Source organism: Aotus nancymaae, unplaced genomic scaffold (assembly GCF_030222135.1).
Source record: "Aotus nancymaae isolate 86718 unplaced genomic scaffold, 86718_ANA_hifiasm-v0.15.2.pri h1tg000016l, whole genome shotgun sequence".
Lineage (NCBI taxonomy): Eukaryota > Metazoa > Chordata > Mammalia > Primates > Aotidae > Aotus > Aotus nancymaae.
Window position 1 is genome coordinate 46,438,853 of NW_026988428.1, and position 22,458 is coordinate 46,461,310.

The following is a 22,458-nucleotide window of genomic DNA, read 5'->3' on the forward strand; positions in this document are numbered from 1 at the left end:
CTCAACATCTACTGTGTAGTGGATCTACAATACAAGTCTGTCAAATATATGAAAAGTGCCTACAGGGCCTTCTTGGTTAAAAGGACTTTTTTTCCTTTGAGACAGGGTCTCACTCTGTTGCCCAGGCTGGAGTGCAGTGGTGCAATCTTGGCTCACTGCAACTTCCATCTCCCAGTTTCAAGCAGTTCTCCTGCCTCAGCCTCCCAAGTAAATGGGATTAAAGGCACTAGCCACCATGTTGGTCAGGCTGGTCTTGAACTTCTAACTTTGTGGTCCGCCTGCCTCACCCTCCCAAAGTGCTGGGATTACAGGCGTAAGCCACCATGCCTGGCCAAAAGGACATTATTTTAAGAGAGATTTTTATAAGTACTTGAAATCCCCAAAATTTCCCAGATGACTTGCAGCTACGTTCTTGTCACACACATACTGCACACCCCGAAACAGCAGTCACAGGGGAAGCACGAAGACACACTCTGCTTAAGGGTATGTGGATGAATAGAGATAAATGCTGTGAGTGTTCAAAGGGTCTGATGGGGGAAGAAAGGCTTGGAAATAGTTCGACCACTTTAGGACAATAAACTTTTATTACTGAAGCAGAGAGACGGGTGTGTGTGAGTGCATTCATGCATACATGCGTGTGCAGGGTGAGTGGATGATCAATAGGGAGTGAGCTGGTGGGGTATCTCTTTTCTTTCTCCTCCCTGTGGTCTGACAAAGCCTGTCTGTCTTGGCTTGCAACCATTCGTAAAGACCCCGTAGCCTCCACTGGCTTCCTGTGCAGGAGGAGGGCAGGGAGCAGGGAGTCATTCATCACTGTCAGGAGATGTGCTGCACGCAGCAGGGCTGGCTTTCTTCCCTGCTGCTCCTGCAGCTAGAGCTGCAAATCTTGAAAAGATGCAGAACATGCACATAGCAAATAACCATTCATCATCTCAGCTCTGGAAGCCCCGGGAGAGGCCCCTCCCCAAGTGGGGCTGACCCATTCTGACTTCAGCTCCAGCCCCACTGGAATTTGGAACACGGGGACTTTTCAGTTGCCTGATCCCTGCCCCAGTCAATCCCCACCCTGGATCATCTATTGAGGTTTGGGGTTAAAATTCTCTGAAACGATCCCCCCTGCCCTTTTCTCTACAACGTCAGATTTTCAGAGTGCTTTCAGCAATCAGACTGCTGCCAAGGTGGCTGGTAATCATTAAATTATGAAAATACAAGTTACTGGGAGGAAATGAATACCAGGTTTCACTGGGGAAAGGCCTGCTTTCTTGTGAAGTCATTATAAAATTAAAATGTGATATTTCTCTGGTGAGTCTAAAAAGCCTCCCCATGAGGTCTGTGGCATGACAGCAACATCAGGATTTACACTGGGGTGGGACTGAGAAATCCTTCTGTGCCCCCAAAATGCCAGAGACATCTGCAGGTAAATTTCCAAAGATTGGGTTAAGAGTGATTAAAAGCAGAAAGAGGGAAAAGTACAGAGTTTGAATTTTTCAATTACTCTGCAAAACTCGAGTCAAGCTGTTAGAAAATGCAGGCTTTCCAAGGAAGACTAATAATGCTGAGCTAATTAGACCCACAGGCATGGCTAATATGTAAATTCAGGCCCAAAAGAGGGACACTGTCCCTTTAAAAATTGCCTGGGGATCCGTGGAAAAGCTAATGAGGAGTGTCCATTGGGGCTGTTTTATTAGGTGGTCCTCAGGAGGATAAAGCCTGGGGTTTCTGTAACAGGGCTTCTGTGCTTGATTCAATAAATCAATCTATATTAAATGCGGGTGCAGCTCTGGAGTTGGCTTCATAAAGCATTCTGTGGTGTTTCTCAATCTGCTCATCCACTTCCTTGTCAGCCTGCTTGAATGCACTGTCAGAGGGCACTGAAGAGAGCAATAAAGAGTAAGATAGAAGCTGTATCTACGTTTGTAAAACCCAACCTGGCAGCTCCAGACCATGCATGGAGCTATCTCCAGTGAGTTTCTCTCTCCAGAAAGCCTTTGGATTGTTAGTAAGAAGCTGGAAGCTGGAAGCTGTGGGGCTGTGCCTCTCTTCCCCGAGCCAAGCTCTAGGCTGTCGACGGAGAATAAAGGTCACCCCAAACACAATGGAAAGGGTTGGAAACCAAGCTGCTTTTAAATCATATTCTCAGGGCCTGAAATACTCCCCAAGAAATCAAAGAAAATGCAAGAGGGACAAGAGTGCCAACAGCTGGTCCTCATCCAGGAGGCAGCAGAGAGCTGAAGGAAGGCTACTGGGCTGCTTGGGGCAGGGAGGTGCGCTACTGACTAGGGCTGATGAAATGGGTCTCCCTTTAGTCTGACCAGCTGGATGCAGCCTCTTGGTGGCCCAAAAGTGACCACTGGCAATGAGGTGAGTTGTTCCTAAGCACAATGACTGATACCTCTGAGGATCAGAAAAGGGGTGTGAGGCCCACCCTTCTGCTGACTCAGAGTCCGGCAGCAGATGCATCAGAGGCCAAATGTGGCTACTCCATTCCCTGTCCCCACTTATCAGTACCCATCTTTTAAAAAACTCTTTGCTACCAGGTTTGGGGGCTCATGCCTGTAATCCCAGCACTTTGGGAGGCTGAGGCAGGGAGGAGGATTGCTTCAGTCCAGGTGTTCCAGACCAGCCTGGGCAACATGGCTAAACTCTGTCTCTATAAAATACACAAAAATTAGCAGGTGTGGTGTCACACACCTGTAATACCAGCTACTCAAGAGGCTGAGGTGGAAGATCACCTGAGCCGGGAGGTCGAGGCTGCAGTGAGCTGTGGTCACGTGACTGCCTTCCAGCCTGGGTGACACAGTGAGACCCTGTCTCGAAGAAAACAAAAAGACCAAGCAAAACGATGCACTCTTTGCTGTTGGGATGTTGAGTTACAGAGAGCTCCTTGCACCACCCCATCCCAACTATACCCACGCTCTTCTGCTATCTAGATAGACCACGGCACCATCCAGTAGAACTTTCTGTGATGATGGGAATGTTCTATATCTTCAAGGTCCAATTCAGTAGCCACTAGCCACCTGTGGCTACTGAGCAACTGAGATGCAGCTAGAGCAACATGGGAAATAAATTTTTAATTTTATGTAATTTTAACTAATTTAAATGGCTACGTGTGGCTAGTGGCTACTGAGCTTGGGAGCACAGAGAATGGAAAAGGTTTTCTTTGCCTCAATAAAAGTAGTAAGTGCTGAAAGGAGAAAGTGGGCTGACTCCACTCTGCTCCCAGAGGAAAATCCCCTGATTTGCTTATAGTTTTAAGGGAAACAGAGAAGGGGAAAATTATCCTGATGTATCATCAAGTTAGAATCATATAAAGTTAGGGGCTCTAAGGGACAAAATACAAGGTTACCATCTCTGGAATCTTTCTGACGGGATCTGTCTTTTCCAGCAGCTCCAAAAGCAGAGCAGAGTCCACCCGCTACCGCACGTAGAGGTTGGCAGCAATGGCCAGAGGAAGTATTTTATAAGTGAGAGACACAGGCTAGAATTTGCCCAAGGCCCAGAAGCTTGGCAGAGTAAAGTACACAAGGAGCCTATCGTCAAAATAGGACTCCCTTTACCAACTCAAGCATGTGATCTCAAGGTACCAGTCCAGCCTGCCTCTGAAATAAGACCATCATAATGTTAGAAAGGCTTTGCTTAAGGCGGGATGCGGTGGCTCACGCCTGTAATCCCAGCACTTTGGGAGGCCAGGGCAGGCAGATCATGAGGTCAAGAGATCGAGACCATCCTGGCCAACACGGTGAAACCCCGTCTCTACTAAAAGTACAAAAATTAGCTGGGCTTGGAGGCACATGCCTGTAGTCCCAGCTACTTGGGAGGCTGAGGCAGGAGAATAGCTTGAACCTGGGAGCCGGAGGTTGCAGTGAGCTGAGATCGCATCACTGTACTCCAGCCTGGTGACAGAGCAAGACTCCATCTCAAAAAAAAAAAAGGAAAAGAAAGAAAGAAAGGCTCTGCTTAAAGGAAGAATTCTGGTATACTTTGCTCATGACCAGAACCATCTGGAAGCAATCTAGCATTCACACGATGGACTTTTCTTCTTTGGCCCTTGCTCTCTCTACAAATCCCATCAGCCCAGGAACAGCTGCTGGAGAATCTGGCCTGGCGCCAGGGGTGAAGTTTCAGCCCCCTCCCACACACATGTCCTTCTGGGTCCCTGGCTCGCTCGCCACCCCATGTGGCTGGACACAGCACAAAGTACGCTGATCCTACTTGAGAAAGCAAAATAGCCAGCAGTCACAGGAGCAGAGACTTGGTGCCACAAAGCCAGCTGTGAGAAACTGCTGTTTCAACTCGGTAACATAGACACTTGCCAGTAAATTACGGCCTGAGACCGCTCAGAGGGCTGCGGGTCAGGACACACAGCTCTCAAGGCAACACAATGCCAGCTACAGTGTGTCTCCTGTAACAGCAGCTCAGCACAAAGGGATGGGGAGGAGGGGCCCCAGCTTGGGGATTCTGGCACCGGGACCAATGACACCAGGCGCAGGAGGTGAGAGCCAAGAGGGTGACAGGGAGAGCAAAGGAAGACTCCATCAGGGACGGACTCAGCGCTGGGGGCACTGTGAAGAGAGCGGCTTTGTAAATCCAGCCACTGTGTGAATTATCTGAGGAGAGGGGGAAGGGGAGGTGGGGGAGCCAGGGAAGAGGCCAACTGCATTATGAAGGTCCTGGTGACAAAAACGTTTTATCCTCAAAACAATTTGGGCCTGCCAAGCTGCTCCACAGTCTCCAAGAAAGCACGAGGGTGGGAAAGAAAGGATCCTCATAAAGAGGCAACAGACTCATCCTTAATTACGAGACAAGGCTTCTCAGAGTTGACATCCTCTCCCACACTTCCTCCCGCTGCAGACACATCACCAAATGCCAGCGTGATGCTCCTCCAGTGAGAGCAGGCAATTTTTCTAAGAACTGGTTCTTTTGGGATCTTCCCCACAATCCCCACCCCCAAATGACAAAGGCTCTTAGTGGGAAGTATGAAGCATCACTTTAATTTGACCAGTGGTCTACAGGGTCAGACTGGGGACTAGAAAAGTGATGGCCTCAGCAGGTCCTAAAATGATTCATTCCATCCTCTTGACCCTATTAGATCGTCAAGACACCAATCCTGGTGGATAGAGGGTCCTTGCTTAAATGTACACCGAAGCTCAAAACTGAATGATCATATCTAATTGTACCCTAAAAAAAAGTTGACTGGCACACTGTTTAGAAAGAACCCCCGCCAGGCACAGTGGCTTACGTCTGTAATCCCAGCACTTTGGGAGGCCGAGGTGGGCGGATCATGAGGTCGAGCGATCGAGACCATCCTGGCCAAAATGGTGAAACCCCATCGCTACTAAAAATACAAAAGTTAGCTGGGCATGGTGGTGTGTGCCTGTAGTAGCAGCTACTCAGGAGGCTGAGGCCGGAAAATCACTTGAACCCGGGAGACAGAGGTTGCAGTGAGCCGAGATTGTTCCATTGCACTCCAGCCTGGCAACAGAGTAAGACTCTGTCTCAAAAAAAAAAACCAAAAAAAAAAACTCCAACAAAGAGTCAGAAACCTGGATTCTAGTCCTTATTCTGCCACTTTTGCATTGGTGGAAGCTGAGCAAACTGCTTAATACCTCTAGGCCTCAATTTGCTCACTGCAACATGGGAGTAAAGGGGAGTCATTCCACATTTGGCAGTTCAGCACTTTAGTAAGCACTAAACACCCTGAAGTTATGCTGCCTGGATTCACATCCCACTTTCTCCTCTTACTAGTTATGTAACCTTCAGCAACTTAGCTCTGTGCCTCAGTTTCCTCATTTGTAAAATGTACCTAGTTGATAGGACTGTTTTAAGACTTAGGTATGAGGCTGGGCGCAGTGGCTCACGCCAGTAATCCCAGCACTTTGTGATGCCAAGCTGGGTGGATCATGAGGTCAAGAGATCGAGACCATCCTGACCAACATGGGGAAACCCTGTCTCTACTAAAAATACAAAAATTAGCTGGGTGTGGCACGCACCTGTGGTCCCAGCTACTCAGGAGGCTGAGGCAGGAGAATCACTTGAAACCAGGAGGCGCAGGTTGCAGTGAGCCGAAATCGCGCCACTGCACTCTAGCCTGGGTGACAGAGGAAGACTGTCTCAAAAAAAAAAAAAAAAAAAAAAAAGGGTATGAGCAATTAGGTAAAGCTCTCATCATAGTGTCTGGCCCTTAGCTCTTCCGATAACTGTCAGCTAATTTCCATCATGATTAGTGGGGGATGAGGAAGAAAAATATTTCCACAACTAGGCATTGACTAGAAGGATGAAACAACTTTGCAGTAGGTGGACCTTTTATTTGTTAGAAGGTTTCAGAAAAATGGGTTCACAGCCCAAGGCTACTTCTGCACCTAAGAAACAACGGAGGGATGAGGTATGGACCTGCTTGCATCCTCGAGCTAACACTTTCCAAATGCTTACCGGTCCATCCTTCAACTGATCCCAACAACTTGGTAGCAATTTTAGGCTTTTCTGGGAAAAGAAAAAGGCTACAGATCTTTACCTCTCTTTCTACAGAATTAATTTTCCAACCCTTCGCTTTCTATAGACAAATAAGAAAGGCTGCAAACTGTGTTCCCATCTCTATTGGGAGACAGGGTCTTGCCCTGTCTTCCAGGCTAGAGTACAATGGCACAACCATAGCTCACTGCAGTCTCAATCTCCCAAGCCCAGGCAATCCTTCCACCTCAGCCTCCCAAGGAGCTGAGACTATAGGCATGTGCCACCATGTCTGGCTAATTAAAAAAAAATTTTTTATAGAGATGGGGTCTTTTTATGTTGGCCCAGGCTGGTCTTGAACTCCTGGGCTCAAGTGATCCTCCCACCTCTGCCTCTCAAAGTGCCAGGATTATAAGGCATCAGCCACTGTGCCCAGCCTCCCATTTTTAAGTCCTAAAAAATAACTGCTAGATCTGAGGCTTTCTGTTAGAGGGTAAAAACACTTTAAAAAGAAATTCACTAAACTTGTGTGTGTGGGGGTGCTTTACATAGGTAGTAGTCTAAATTGAATAGATGATTGATTCATTGATTCATTTATTTAGAGATGGGGTCTTGCTCTGTTGTCCAGGCTGGAGTGCAGTGGTGTGATTCTGGCTTACTGCACCCTTGAATTAATTCCTGGACTCAGCTGGTCCTACCACCTATGCCTCCCCAAATGCTGGGATTATCGATATGAGCCACTGTGCTTGGCCTAAACTGGTTTTAAATTTCTTAGGTTCTTCTAACAAAGATGTAAAGGGCTTTTCTTCACCTTAAGTCCTAGGTTCAAATCGAAAGTCGGAACAGGTAGGAAATGTGCAAAGATGCATATAAATCTTCTTGTAGCCAAGGTTGTGGGCCAACAGCCGTGTGCGGAATTAGGCTGAAAACAAATCAGCAAATCATGTCTGACTAAAGCCATTCTCTGTTGTGGCTCCTTCATTATTCAGTACCTTCTGTGAAGTTCCATGCAATTAAAAATAGCCCATTTGTGGACTGTTTATCTCCTTAGGACCATGCTAATGCAGAGAGACAGAGAAAGAGAAGAAAAATGAGAAAAAGAAAGAGAATGAGAGCAAGTGTGCAGGCAAGACCAAAACAGAGTGATTGTGTGCACATAAAGTTGGATGTAATCTAGTCCCTAAACTTATCTACATTTTTTCAAAAAAATTTTTAAAGCAGGACAATCTTTAGCCATTTGCTAAATGTTAAAATGCAGAAGCCACTCAAAAAAAAAAAAAAAAAAAAAAAAAGAAAAAAAAGAAAAAGCAGAGCATCCAGAGTTTGGAGAAAGAAATAAAAAAAAAACTAACCTCATCACACATTCTACTTACAAAGAGAGGTTTGAGTGGAAGCTTTACAGCTTTTGAAAGCATCTTGCCCATTAAAGTGACTGTGCCTGTTATCTCATTAGGAGTGCTTTTCAAAGTTAGTAACAACGAGCTGTTCTTCTCCCGCTTTGAATCAATACTAAGCATCTGCAACAATGATACTTTTCCTTATTACAAAATCCTAGATATTTACTGTTTGTTTTGACTACTTTACATCTAATTTGCCTTTCTGGCATAGAAAGAACACACGTACAGTCTTGCCTCAAGCTCAACCTGTTTTAAATGTGCACATCGACTGTCCGCAACATTGAGCTTCCCACTTCTGTCAATTGTGCCTCTTTTCTTCCTTTCAGCCTATACATACTGGCTGCCTGTCTACTATGCGTCAGGCATAGGACTAGGCACTGGTATCCCCCTCAAGGAGCTTGCAGACTTGCTGAAGAGACACATTTAAATAGGCAACTGGTGTCATCAATGACCTAACCTCTTGGCCTCAATTTATACCTTGGCCTAAATCATTCAGTTTCTTGTTTCTGTTCCTTCTGTGTTTTCTGCTTCTATCCCTCTATTTAGGCCTTGAGAACTCACGTAAATGTTTCTATGATACTTTTTCTCTGGGTACCTGAATCTGCTTTCTCTCCTAGTCAGTCTCATTCCAACTTCTCTTAGAATGGCTTCCACGTAATTCTCTTTCTCAGGAATATATAAGACTACCGCACAGCCTCCCACTAAATCTAAATTTCTTGATCTGGCATCCCATTTTCCCTATCATGTTCTTCAGTGGCACCCCCGTCTGTCTCCCACAGCCTCTGCTCTATTTGGTCATATTCCTTGCTGTCTTTTAGATCTACTCTTTTTACGTGTTTACAACCATGTGGGTTCCTAACCTTCCATCTTTCCAAATTCTACAGTTACCAGACAAAACCCCATGATGCTTTGCTGAATTACACTAGCTCTCACCTTAAACTTCTCCTGTACAAGTGCTGATTTTGCTAACTAAATAAAAATGGATTTACAAGAAAACCCAGTCAGGGTTGGAATGCTGACCCTGTGGCACCGAAACTCTGGAACTCAGAGCTGCAAAGGTGAACCCTTTCTAATAAATTCATTCATATTTTAGAGCAGGGGTAAATATCTTAGGTTTGAGAACCAGTCTCTGATGCAACTACTTAACTGCCCTGTTGCAGTGTAAAGGCAGTCACAGATTAAACAAACAAATGGGCGTAGCTATATTTTAAAAAATTATTTATAGAAGTAGGTGGGGTAGGCAGAATTTGACTCTTAGGTCTCAGTCTGCTAACCTTGTTGTAGGAAGAAGAGTGGATACAGGTGAGGGACTTCTTTTGGTTGGCAAAGGACAATCAGAAGTCCCTTAGATGGGCCTCTTATCTTCCCTGGGTAGCTCAACTTGTTCCTTGAAGACAGTGCGTACCCTGGGAGTAGATCCCTGTCCGAGTCCTCACCACAGGAATTTGGGCTGTGACCACTTTCTACCGCTATTTTGGTCAATGGGGGAGAGAGAACGAAATCTACTTCTTTGACTCTGTTGGAGAAGAAAGAGTCCACTGTCTCATTCTCATACGGTCTTCCAGACTGGCAGGGGGCTTGCTTATTAGACACCCAGGGCACAAGAGGAAATCTTCACCCACACAGTGCCAGGCACTGCGCTCTCATTTAATCTTCACGTCAACCCTACAGTGTGTAAGTGCTCATCATCATCTCTGTTATTCAGATAAAAGAAACAGATGAGGTCTTAGTCAACGTTAGCTGCTCTGGAAATGGTCTTGATGCTCACAGAGTTGTGTTTTCGGAATAAGACAACCCCCCATACCCAGCCCCAAGAGTTCTTATTTCAATTTGAATGTGATATTAATGACAATAGCTCATTACCTTTAGCCTTGATAATGAAACTTCAAAGGATATATCTTTTTTTTTCCCACTTTATCCATGGAAAAAATGGGCTCTAGAGGTTAAGCAATTTAACTAAATTTGCTCATTTAGAAAAATCAGAGTCAGGATTCGAACCCAAATCAGTCTGGCTTAATAAACCTTTGGCCATTCTACCTCTTTAATAACCCTGACCTAAATGCATGAAGCTTTATGTGTTTTAAAAGCCCTCAAATGTTTGTTACACGTGAAGTGAGAAATCAGATCAGTTTCATGGGGTTCAGTATCCCCAAGGAGGGTCTCAGAGAAGCAGAGAGGCAAACCAAGGCTCCAGATTTGAGAGCTGGTCCTAAGCAGAAACAGCAGAGGCAGGTGTAGCCCCTTGTCCTTCACCACAAACCCAGGTCTCTGGCTATGCTTCCTGATCCAAACCGTGTAAGCGGTTTTTAATGGTGGTGATGCTTCCTTCACACACACTGTGTGGTGCTGAGGTGGGGAAGGCATGTTCTTACCAGCCTGTCATATTAAAGTCCCTGTAGAGCATCTTCTTTCCAAGCTCCTTTCTCTGTACTCTCCTTGGAAACTCCAAATGTGTGAACTCATTTCCCAGCAAGTGAGGCTGCATGAATGCCTAACAGCAAAAAGAAAAAGAGAAAAAACACATATATACACGTATTTAGAGGAATAAAATAAGAATCAAGGATGTTTTGCAAATTGAGACAGGCCGTATTTTAAAAACAAGAAAACTGCCTCATATTTTAAGTAAACAGATTTCAGAATCTAAACACTAATAGAAGATGAGCACATAAACATCAGGAATTTACCAAGGAATGTAACTTTTTCATTTGATGTGATACATAAATTGTAACCAAATGCATAGCTGAAGGCTTCAGGAAAAAAGACTGAGCTGCTCTCCAAAGACCCTCTTTTCAGTTTTCCAAATGGTATACTGGTGAGATACCAGGGTGAGAGCTCTCTCGACATGGCCTTTCCAAGCTCATCTCACTTAAATTCCTGGTTATCACGGCCTTGCCTTTGAAACCTGCGTGTGAGCCTCCATGTAAACACAATGGCTTGAGTGCTGGTTGGGGCTGGATGCAGCAGACAGGAACTTTCTGGTGGACTCCCTCCAGTTTGCTCTGCAGTCATTTGATCGTGTCATTCGAAGACTATTCTGGAGCAGATGGCTTCCCCCTTCCCCCAAATCTCTGTTCACACTACAAAAGTCTTGAGCAAACAGCCACTTAGGGAATTGCTTTGAAACAACAGTCTCATTGTCACATTCTAGCAATCCGAGAGATGCAACACTCACGTATTAAGTTATCTACTTAGAGGCCACACGCCGCAAGCAGGCCTGCGTGAGAACTTCCCCACATGAAGCTGTCCACCTTCTTCTGAGCAGTGTGGTGGAATGGACCTTCTCTCTTTTCTAGCAGGGAGAAGAGTGGGCAGAGCGAATCACAGCCTGGCACTGTAGGAAAGCAAGGGATCCCTGCCACCAGGCAGAGGGCCAGGTCCTCAGTGTATGAGTCGTAGGCATCTCCTACAGCTGCTTTTACCAGGACCCAATGCCGCTGGATCTCCCACTGATTCTCATGAAGGTCTTGAGGTATTAGTTAGATGTCAGTCATCCAATGCCAAGTTTTCAGGAACCAAAGGAAGCAAACTAAATTGTCACCAGAGAGGTCATGTTTGGGCATATATGGAACTCTGAGCAAGTGATTCCGGGCAGGCTTGGTATTTGGAGAAGGTTTTAACGTGTGATGAAGTATATGTTGTTTGCTGAGAGGCAATGGCAAGGAACACTGAGTCATTCCCAGGCAGAAAACTGCTAGAATAGTAGGCAATATGCATCGGTCATGCACTAGTTAAACGCTCCCAAAACAAGGAATGTTTGACCTTGTCCCCACTGCTGAGTCGCAAAGAGTGCTTTCTAGCTTATTTCTATTTTAGTAGTAATCAGGCACTATCTGCCTGTTTAGTCTATCTTTATTCCATAAAAAAACACTAAGCACCTACTTATTAAAAATAATCACTTGTTCACAAAAAATAAACAAGTGGGTCAAAGTCTGCTCTAGGCCGTCAGCTAAAAAATACCATCAAACCCCTAACAGTCCTACTTGAATCCCACTCTTGCACTCTATCTTTATTTCTTTTTTTTGAGACGGAGTTTTGCTCTTGTTACCCAGGCTGGAGTGCAATGGTGCGATCTCGGCTCACCGCAACCTCCGCCTCCTGGGTTCAAGCAATTCTCCTGCCTCAGCCTCCTGAGTAGCTGGGATTACAGGCATGCGCCACTATGCCCAGCTAATTTTTTGTATTTTTAGTAGAGACGGGGTTTCACCATGTTGACCAGGATGGTCTCGATCTCTTGACCTCGTGATCCACCCGCCTCGGCCTCCCAAAGTGCTGGGATTACAGGCGTGAGCCACCGCGCCCGGCCTCTATCTTTATTTCTGCTTCATAATTCCTTCAGTGCCAGGGTCTCTACAACCGAGCTGGTCTCAGCACTTGGGGACAGGACAGGATGGGATGAGACAGGATGACAGAGGGTGAGCAGGAGAACTCAGCTTCCCGATTGTTGTAGCTTTGACGGTTTCCATGTCTGGTGGGAATTCTGGATCACCTTGAGGGGCTCTGAAAATCCTGCTGGAAGTAAGGATTGGGCTGCTGATGGGTATCAAGCTTAAATATCAGGTTTTACAGAGAGGTTCTCCTGGGAAGGAATGAAGGGAAATAACACTTAATAGGTTAATAGTGGGGCTTTGGGTGAGACCAATTTGGGTGTGAATTCAGGCTCTGCTTATGTAAGTGATGTGGTTTTAGCAGGTTATTTAACTTCTTGGGCCTCAGTTTATCTGCAAATGAGATGAATTATATATTACACACTGCTGTTTTCATAATATAATGTCTAAAAGTATAAAATATACTTAGTTGTTTCTGCTTGCAAAAAATTATTATATTCACCTAATGATTATTGAGTCCTATTATATCCTAAGTACTACACTCAGTGCTTTGTGAGGTCTCATTTCACCCTCTCAACAGTCTTGTGGACAACACTGGCTACATCATTTGTGGGGCCCAGTGAAAAACACAAACAGGGAGACTCTATTCAAAATCAAGAATTTCGAGACAGGAACAGCAGAGCATTAAACCAAGCACAGTGTCCTATGTGACCGCACAAGCCACAGGCTCATGAAGCTAGCCAAGCCTACTGGGTAGATACTATTTTATTCCTCCTTTATTTTGGTCCACTCATGAAAAGTAAGGAACAGAGGCATAAGTGGTCAATGGACAGCAGCATCTGTTATAAACCCTTTATGATCTTCCAGAACTTTGAGATCGTATCAGCATGAATACAATCCACTGCCTAAGCTGGACTAACATGGGCTTCGGGGTTACCATGTGCTAGCCCCATACCAGGTACTTGATATACCTGATCTTACTCTCCAGCAATTTTACAAAGCATGAATCACAGACTCGATTTACAAATGAGAGAACTACATGCCAGAGAGGTTAAGACCGGGCCTAAGGTCATCCACCCAAGACTGGGTGGACCTTGAGTCTGAGCTTGAGATCATGCTTGTAACACCCATTCTAACCAAATGTTGGGCCTTTAACCTACACACACATTTTTACAAAAGATAGCAGAGGGGCCGTAAGATGCCTGTGATTTTTTGCACTTGGACCATGCAAAGTCTGAATCAGTAAACCTAGTTAAAAGAACTCACACACACGGAGCCACACATAGTATGGGCACAAGGATGTCTCTGACATTATTTATAACATTAAATAACTAGAAGAAATAACTGAATAACTCATTAAATAAACTAGCCTAAACCTAAACAAAAGAATTCTATGGTGCCACTTACAATGACACTACAGAGAATATGCAATGACACAGAGTTGCGTTAAGTGTAAATAAGAGGCCGTCAAACAATAGGTGTGTGTGCATGAGCTTGTGAGTGCTGGGTCATATATGCACAGATCTTTAGAGAAGACATACATATGTACACTGACGCTCTTCTGCTTACATGGGGTTACATCCCAATAAACCCACCGTAACCTGAAAATACTGTAAGTCAAAATGCATTTCATACAACCAGCCTACTGAATATCAGTGCTTAGCCTGGCCAGCTTTAAATGTGCTCAGAACACTTCCGTTAGCCTACAGTTGGAAAAATCATCTGGCAACACAGTCCACTGTGGAGTGTAGGGTGTTTGCCCTCAAGATTGTGTGGCTGGCTGGGAGCTGCTGGCTCACTGCCACTGCCTAGCACCACAAGAGGGTAGCATACCACATACCCCTCACCTAGGAAAAGATCAAAATTCAAAATCAATTTGAAGTATGATTTCTACTGAATGCATACTGCTTTCACAACATCATAAAGTTAAAAAAAAAAGAAAGTAGTGGAGCTTTCATTCTATTGTGTAAAATGAAGGCTGCCCTGATTAAAAAAAAAAGTACACTGGGAACCATGTGTATACAAATGAACATGTTATGGTCTCAATTTGTCTCCTAAAATTGTTTGGCAATTTAACCCCTAATGCAACAATGTTGAGAGGTAGGCCTCTTGGGAGGTGCTGAGGTCATGAAGGCAGAGCCCTCGTGAATTAATGCTGCTATAAAAAAGGGTTTGTGAGAGTGAGTTCACGCTCTTGCCTTCCACCTTCTGCTATGTGAAAACAGAGCAAGAAAGTCCTTACCAGATGCTGGTGTCTTGATCTTGGGCCCCCAGAACTGTGATAAATTTTGTTCTTTATAAATTACCTAGTCTGTGGTATTGTTATAGCAGCACCAAACAGACTAAGGCTGTGTGTGTCTGTAAATCTAGATATGTGGCATGCATATACGTTATTAACAAACAGGCTAGGATCCAAAGGACATTCCTAAGCACATTTCTTAACAAACCCTGTGTCTAAGAAGGTGACGTGTGTTCAGGACACACTTCCCCAAATCATGGTACCTGGGCATTCAAGGAAACAGTAGAAGCAGGCCATAGAAACTAGGAAGAATTCGCCTTACTCCTTCTCTAAAGCAAGCCACGAAACCTAGCTAGCTTTCCCCTGAAAATAGGTCATAAGACCCGATTCTAGAGCAGCCCTACACCATACCCAGAGGAAAGAAATATCACACAGGGATGCCAAGATGACTCTGAACAAATGTGCCTTGCTAGGTACCCCTACCCCTGAGTTTATTACCTTTAGATCTCACTCTTTTGTCCTTTGATCAAACTTCTATATGACTGTCCCTAAAAATCTCTTTGGGGCTTTATTTCTGAGGACTTCTGTGTGACATAAGCTTATATTAAATCAATTTGTTTGCTTTTCTCTTGTTAATCTGTCTTTTGTTACAGCTGCATCAGCCATGCATGGGTAAGAAATCTCTTCTCCCCATACAAGGGTAAGTGTGCAGATTTCAGGCGCTTTGCCTCCTAACAGAAGGATGAGTGGGCCCTTTGATGGTGCTTTAAACCAGGGACCCTTGGGCTCCTTTTGGCTGATATCCATTTGCCTGGGCGGCTGTATCAGAAGATCTGTTGAGACAGATGTCTGCGGGTTAGCTGGGAACTCCTCAACAGCTTTGATAACTGCAGGGGCCACCGAACCTCAGCCTCTGAGGATGTGCAGGTTTGAAAGGGCCTTAAACATTGTGTCACTCTGTAGTGCCCTCACAACAGAGCCTTTCATGATTTCCACAAACTGCTTGCTTTCTCCCAGGACAACAACAGGATATGATATTTCATCAAACATATATGCCATTAGACGCACCATTATTTTCTTACTTCTAGGAAAGGAGAAAAGCTGCCAATTAAAATATGTATAATGCTTAACATTTCAAATTTTAATTTTATCATTTTTGTAAGAGCTCAGACCTAGACACATTTTTATTATCTATCACTATTATATATATTTAATAAGGGATACAGAAATGAAGTATATTGGCTAAGGTTTTCCAAGACTTTTACATTCAGAATCCAATTGCTCTCATCATTTTTCAACTCCTAATCATGAATGTTCATAATTTTCCACACAGTAGTGTTGTGTGTTTCACAAGAGCGCTGGTGACACAGCATTTAAATAATCCACAACAAAGCCTCAAAGCCAAGGGTGCGGAAGTTCTTAAGCCAGCTTTACAATGATCTAGAGCCAGCTTATTTCTGACTCCCACTTCAGGAATGTGGCTAAACAAGTCTGATTCACACCTCCTCAAACTCCTCCGCACTATTAGTTGGAGCCAGTGATGCTTAACAAGCACTTCATTTGTGTCTGCGGGATTTTCTTCCAAGCTGCTGGACACCCATCCCACAAAAGTTTGGCATGATGGGGGTCAGGACATTGTAGCCCAAAATATGGCACCTTGGCATCTGAGGAAACAGCAGAAACAAGAAAGTCTCTCAACTTCCCTTTGTCCCTCTTCCCTGAATTGGGTCACAGGATCCTCATTCCAGAGGTGCCTGCCCCATATGCAGAGGAAAGACACATCTTTAACTCCGAAGACACAGAGATACAGAAGGATCTGAACAAACAGCCTTGCTAAGTTCTCGCCAGTTTATTCCCATTAAATCATACCCACTTTGTCCTACTGTATTTCTCCATGACTGTCCAGTCTTCCTCAAACTTAAGCCCAAAAATAACAAGTTTTTTCTCGTAAAGTCTCCTGCATCATGTAAAACTTATATTAAACAGATTTGCAGGCTTTTCTCTTGTTAATCTTGTCTTTTGTTATGGGGGGGCCTTGTGATGGATGAGGACATCTTTTCGCCCTTGCAGGTGTCTGCCCTTTTGATGTTCACATATGTCCAGGAGATGACATGTCATGCCGGTCCCCTGGCTGGCAGTAATAATCAAATATAACATTCATATATGTTAAAAAACAAGGCTAGGCACGGTGGCTTATGCCTGTAATCCCAGCACTTTGGGAGGCTGAGGAGGGTGGATCATGAGGTCAGGAGATTGACTGACGTCAATAACCTGGCTGGTATGGTGGAATCCTATCTCTACTAAAATACAAAAAAATTAGCCGGGCATGGTGGTGTGCACCTGTAATCCCAGCTACTCGGGAGGCTGAGGCAGGGGACTTCCTTGAACTCAGGAGGCGGAGATTGCAGTGAGCCGAGATCACGCCACTGCACTCCAGCCTAGTGAAAGAGTGAGACTGTCTCAAAAAAAAAATATATCTTAGTTCTGAGGAAATATTGTCATATTCACCGCCCTGCAACTGATACTGATGCCACACCTTTAGATTTCTCCATGCTTCTGATTTTTCTTCCTCTCTTGCTAACTGACACAGCACAGGTGGCATGATTCATTTTCTGTCACAATCATGCTTACCATAGAATTTATAAGTACTCCATGTGTACCTGTGATGTATTTTCACCGTTTTTTTTTAAAAAATCACCACTCAACTCCTTACTGGCACGTTCAATACTTACTGTGGTTGCATATGTCAAACCCTATGGAGTTAATGGTGTTAAAGGAACTCATCTGAAGAACTTGGTACAAACAGAGCAAACATATGGTTGCTTAATGAAAAATGAGATGCTAATACATGGGCTGCACACAATTTGTAAAAACCTGTTGGTTTTTAGAGGAAAACATTTCTGCTTGTCAGTCTATCTTTTTGTGCAATCACAAAAGTTTATGTATATAGTCTTAGATGCACACAAGTGTACACATGTACACTCATCAAAATACTGTGAAAAATGTTATACTGTACCTCTTCCTGATACCTTACACAAAAATTAACTCCAGATGGATTAAAGATTTAAACCTAAAACCATAAAAACCCTAAAAGAAAACCTAGGCAGTACCATTCAGGATATAGGCATAGGTGAAGACTTCATGACCAAAACACCAAAAGTAATGGCAACAAAAGCCAAACTTGACAAATGGGATCTAATTAAACTAAAGAGCTTCTACACAGCAAAAGAAACTATCATCAGAGTGAACAGGCAACCTACAGAATGGGAGAAAATTTTTGCAATCTACCCATCTGACAAAGGGCTAATATCCAGAATCTATAAGGAACCTAAACAAATTTACAACAAAAAAAAATCCCACAAAAATGTGTGCAACAATATGAACAGTTACTTCTCAAACATCTATGTAGCCAATAAGCATATGAAAAAAAAATCTCATCATCACTGGTCATTAGAGAAACACAAATCAAAACCACAGTGAGATACCATCTCACACCAGTTAGAATAGCAATCATTAAAAAGTCAGGAAACAACAGATGCTGGAGAGGATGTGGAGAAATAGGAATGCTTTTACACGGTTGATGGGAGTGTAAATTAGTTCAACCATCGTGGAAGACAGTGTGGCAATTCCTCAAGGATCTAGAACTAGAAATACCATTTGACCCAGCAATCCCATTGCTGTGTATATACCCAAAGGATTATAAATCATTCTACTATAAGGACACATGCATATGTATGTTTATTGCGGCACTGTTCATAATAGCTAAGACTTGGAACCAACCCAAATGCCCATCAATAATAGACTGGATAAAGAAAATGTGGCACACATACACCATGGAATACTGTGCAGCCATAAGAAAGGATGAGTTCATTTCCTTTGCAGGGACATGGATGAAGCTGGAAACCATCATTCTCAGCAAACACAAGAACAGAAAACCAAACACCATATGTTCTCTCATAAATGGGAGTTGAAAAACAAGAACACATGGACACAGGAATGGGAACATCACACACTGAGGCCTTTTGGGGGTTAGGGGGCTAGGAGAGGGATAACATTAGGAGAAATATCTAACGTAGATGACGGGTTGATGGGTGCAGCAAACCACCATGGCACGTGTACACCTATGTAACAAACCTGCAGGTTCTGCACATGTATCCAGAACTTAAAGGATATATAATAAAACAAAAATAAACAAAAAAACCAAAAGTGCTATCTGAGGGGTTTCTTTTTAATGTACCCACAATCATGGATATTTCGACCACTGGTCACAGATTACTTTCATTTGAAAAAGAAAAAAACTCTAAAAAATTAGTTTTTTGAGAACCCAGTGTTTAAAGCAAGTTTGAACAGATTGTTGAGAAGAGCATTACTGTTTCTTGTTCTAATAATTTTAGGGAAAGCCGAAATCCTGGAGAAGAGGCAACCAAGGCAGAGGTCTGGCTCCAACACAAGGATGTGGAAGCCACAGAATCCCATCAGGCTAGCACAGAGATGTTCTGCTGGCAAAAGCAGAGTGGCCAAACAACTTGGGGATTTGGAAACTTCTTAGGGCCTGCCCAGAATTCAGGTGACCATGACTGGCTAGAATTACTTCATTTGTCCTGGCCTGTGCCTCTGGAAGGATTGCTCAAGTCTGGAGTCCTGAGTCCTTAAAATGATTTCACTTTGAATTTACCATAAGCAACAAGCCCAAACTCTGTTGGGGCAGAAATTTGTCAGGCTGCTAATGATTTCCTGATTTTTTTTTTTAGATGGAGTTTCCCTCTTGTCACCCAAGCTGGAGTGCAATGGTGTGATCTCAGCTCAATGCAACCTCTGCCTCCTGGGTTCAAACAATTCTCCTGCCTCAGCCTCCCGAGTAGCTGGGATAACAGGTACCCACACCAAGCCCAGCAAATTTTTATATTTTTAGTAGAGATGGGGTTTCACCATGTTGGCCAGGCTGGTCTCGAACTGTTGATCTCAGGTGATCCACTCACCTTGGCCTCCCAAAGTGCTGGGATTATAGGCGTGAGCCACCACACCCAGCCTTAAAATGCAATTTAAAGTGTACCAGTCCATCCTGTGATTTTTTAAAAAAGGATCTCTTCTTATACCTGCATTTTAATCCTAAGTTTTTAGGGTTTCCTAAAAGAAAACACCACAGAACTACTAAATGAGGGGAGAGGATGGAGATATACCCCAAGTTCTTGTGTGTGCCACAAATATCACCTGGGGGAAAAAGCTTGCTTACATCTGCCCTAGCAAGACCAAAGGCAAGTCACCAAGACTCTTAGGGACTCTAAAGAGCACAGATTTGTTAAAAAGAGAATAGGACAGATCCTCGTCACTTAGTGATCTCAGCAGCTAAAAAAAGGAAATTCACAAACATGGTTCTTTCTGGCCAGGAACAAGGACACGTCTTGGGAAAGGATGCTGGAATAACTGACTGTGTCAGGGCAGGACATCAGAGTTGGAATAGGGGAGCTGGATGTCTTTTTAAGGCCACTCTCCTTTCTAGTCCTGAGCAGAAACTGGTTTCAAAGGAAGAGAAGGGAGATGAGCACTACGCTGTGGAAAAATACAACAACTCCATGCCAAAGAAAATCTCCCAGTACCCTGACGGCTGGAGGCATAACAGGAGGGAACAAGCCTGAAGAAGAGGCACCTTCCAGAATCGTCCAGTAAGCCTCTCATTAGGGAAGAGGGAGGCCAGAAGTCTAGAGTAGCTGAACAATCTGAATCCAAGGCTGTCTCACTCGGGAGCACATGGCCCTGAGCTCCACCTTCCTGGGCTCAGGGAGAGTCCTGAGCACCTTGGCAGGGCAAAGAGAAAAGGGAGCTGGAAGCAGGGAACTCAAACCTCACGGAGGGAAACTAGACCTGGTTATGGGAGGCGTCTAGGGCGACCAGGGCTCCAGCGGAGGGCTGAGCACCAGCCTTCCAGTGGGCACGGAGATGGGGCTTTGAGGTTACCCAAAACTGCTTGCTAGGGAATAAAAAATGCTTCCTCATTTTCTTCCTCCTTTTGATAAATTTTTTTCCTGCTGCTTTGTGGCCAGCTGGCCAGTGAGTAGTGTCAGCCAAGGAGGAGACTGTCCCAGGGCTTCGGGTTATCCAGACAAAGGAATTCATGCATCTAACATTTGAGCCCCTACACATGCTAAGTACCAAGGGTTAGGGGTTCGGGGCTCAAAGAGCACAAAAAGAGGCCCCTCTGCTCAGAGCTCACACGTACGAGTGAGGGCGGCTGAGGAAGGCTCACAGGTGGAAATGGAGCCATTCGCAGGGACTAAGGAACAGAGTGGGGCACACACTGAAGAGGATCAGGGAGAGTCTGCAAAGGAGCTTAAGAGTTAGTTAGACAAGGGCTCTGAGGCAAGTGTAGCCACAGCAAAGGCAGGGAAGTGGGAGACAGCACAGCGCTTGGAGGTAGTCCTGGCAGAGAAGAGGGTGCAGCAGAGAGGAGGCAGGACTGCAGACATCGGCACCAAAGAGTGCCTTTCCTGCAAGGGATAATGTGCAGGTAAATAAAGACACATAGAGTTAAAGAAAGCAAAACTACTGCAACTTTTTAGTGAATTATATGTGGTAAAGTGCTCTTCTCATATGCATACAAGCTGATGAAGTTTTACAAATTGAACACACCTGTGCAGCTGGCCTCCAGATCAAGAAATAGAACACTACCAGCACCCTGGGACCAGCGCCCCATCATCGGGACCACATCCAATCACTGCCACTGCCCCAAAGGGGCACTATTCCAACTTCAAGACCGGCCTTGCCTGTTTCTGTGCTTCATCTGCAATCCTATGGGATGCCCTCTCTGTGGGGTGTTAAGTCTGCAAGATTCATCCATGTTGTGTGTAACTGCAAGTTGCTCATTCTCAGTGCTGTACGTTCACTCCATCCTGTGAAGGCCGTTCTACTCTCCAAGGGCCTTCAGGGAGTTCCCGTGGGGGCTATTACAAATAGTGCTACTATGCACGCCCTGGTCTTTGGTGAACATGCGTACACATTCATGTTAGGTACACACCTAGGAGTAACACTGCTGGACCACAGCACTTTCAGCTTTGGGGAGACTGCCAAACTCTTTCAAAGGAGTTGTTCCAATTTCCACCCCCATCAGCAGAATCGGGAAAATAAGAATACTCATGTGTCAAATGAGATGGCAGATTCCATGACGGGAAATATTTTGTCAAGTTCTCTGACTAAAAACTAGAATCCTCTACCTAAAACTTATATATCAATTAACTTTTTAAATGTTCAAACCTCACAGCATTTGGGAGAAAGTTATCACAATGAGAATTTTCCATGTATAATACAATTTTTTTTTTTTTTTAATTGAGCAATCTCTCCTTTTTCTTGTCCTTAGAGGGGTAAAACCTCATCAGATTATACGAGAAGAGGACTGGAAGCCTTACAGTTCAAGATGATTTATCAAGATAGAAAGTCTAAGGTCAAGAATGAAATGAAATTAATAATGTCAGCCAAGCCACTGGTGATCACTAACGGTCACGCTAACAGTCAAATGGGACCAATGTTCCAGAGCCAAGCCTGGAGGCCCGATTCACAGTGCAGGAATAGAATATTTTGGTTTGGGTTAAAAAAAAAAGAAGGAAAACTGTGAAACGGCTGAGACTCAAATATGTATGGGTTGGATTCTTTCATAAAGAATTCTGGGTCTTAATTTGTTGTCAAAAATCTGAAAGTAACAAGAACTCAGCTTGTATGTGTAAGCTATTACAGAATTGAATACAAACACAATTCTGCCTGGTTTATGAGGATTTTCAGAGAAGTTCACATTTAAATTTCTACACGATCCTGGGAACCTATTATAAATAGAAAAAAAATGCCACAATAGCTTTTAGCCTGCCATTTTATAATCAGAAAATATGAACCTCATATGCCGTTTTATGAAAGGGGGTTCAATGAGGAAGGAGGTGGGACTTGAGTAGATTTTTTTATGACTCAGACATTCTCCTAAGGAGCAAGGCAGAGAGATTGTGAAACTGTCTCTTTTTGACTAAAGCCAGGCTTGCCGGGTTCAGTCACCTGCTGTCAAGGTTAAGTG

The 22,458-nt window shown here is 44.2% G+C and overlaps 1 protein-coding gene across 1 annotated transcript in view; it reads right to left on the reverse strand.

The window, feature by feature from the left end:
* The window catches only part of PPM1H (protein phosphatase, Mg2+/Mn2+ dependent 1H), a 287,339-nt gene that overhangs the window by 76,136 nt on the left and 188,745 nt on the right, over positions 1 to 22,458 (reverse strand). Inside the window, exon 6 of the mRNA XM_021670238.2 lies at positions 10,217 to 10,335. Coding sequence (XP_021525913.1) covers positions 10,217 to 10,335 — 119 coding nt within the window. The remainder of the gene's footprint in view (positions 1 to 10,216; positions 10,336 to 22,458) is intronic.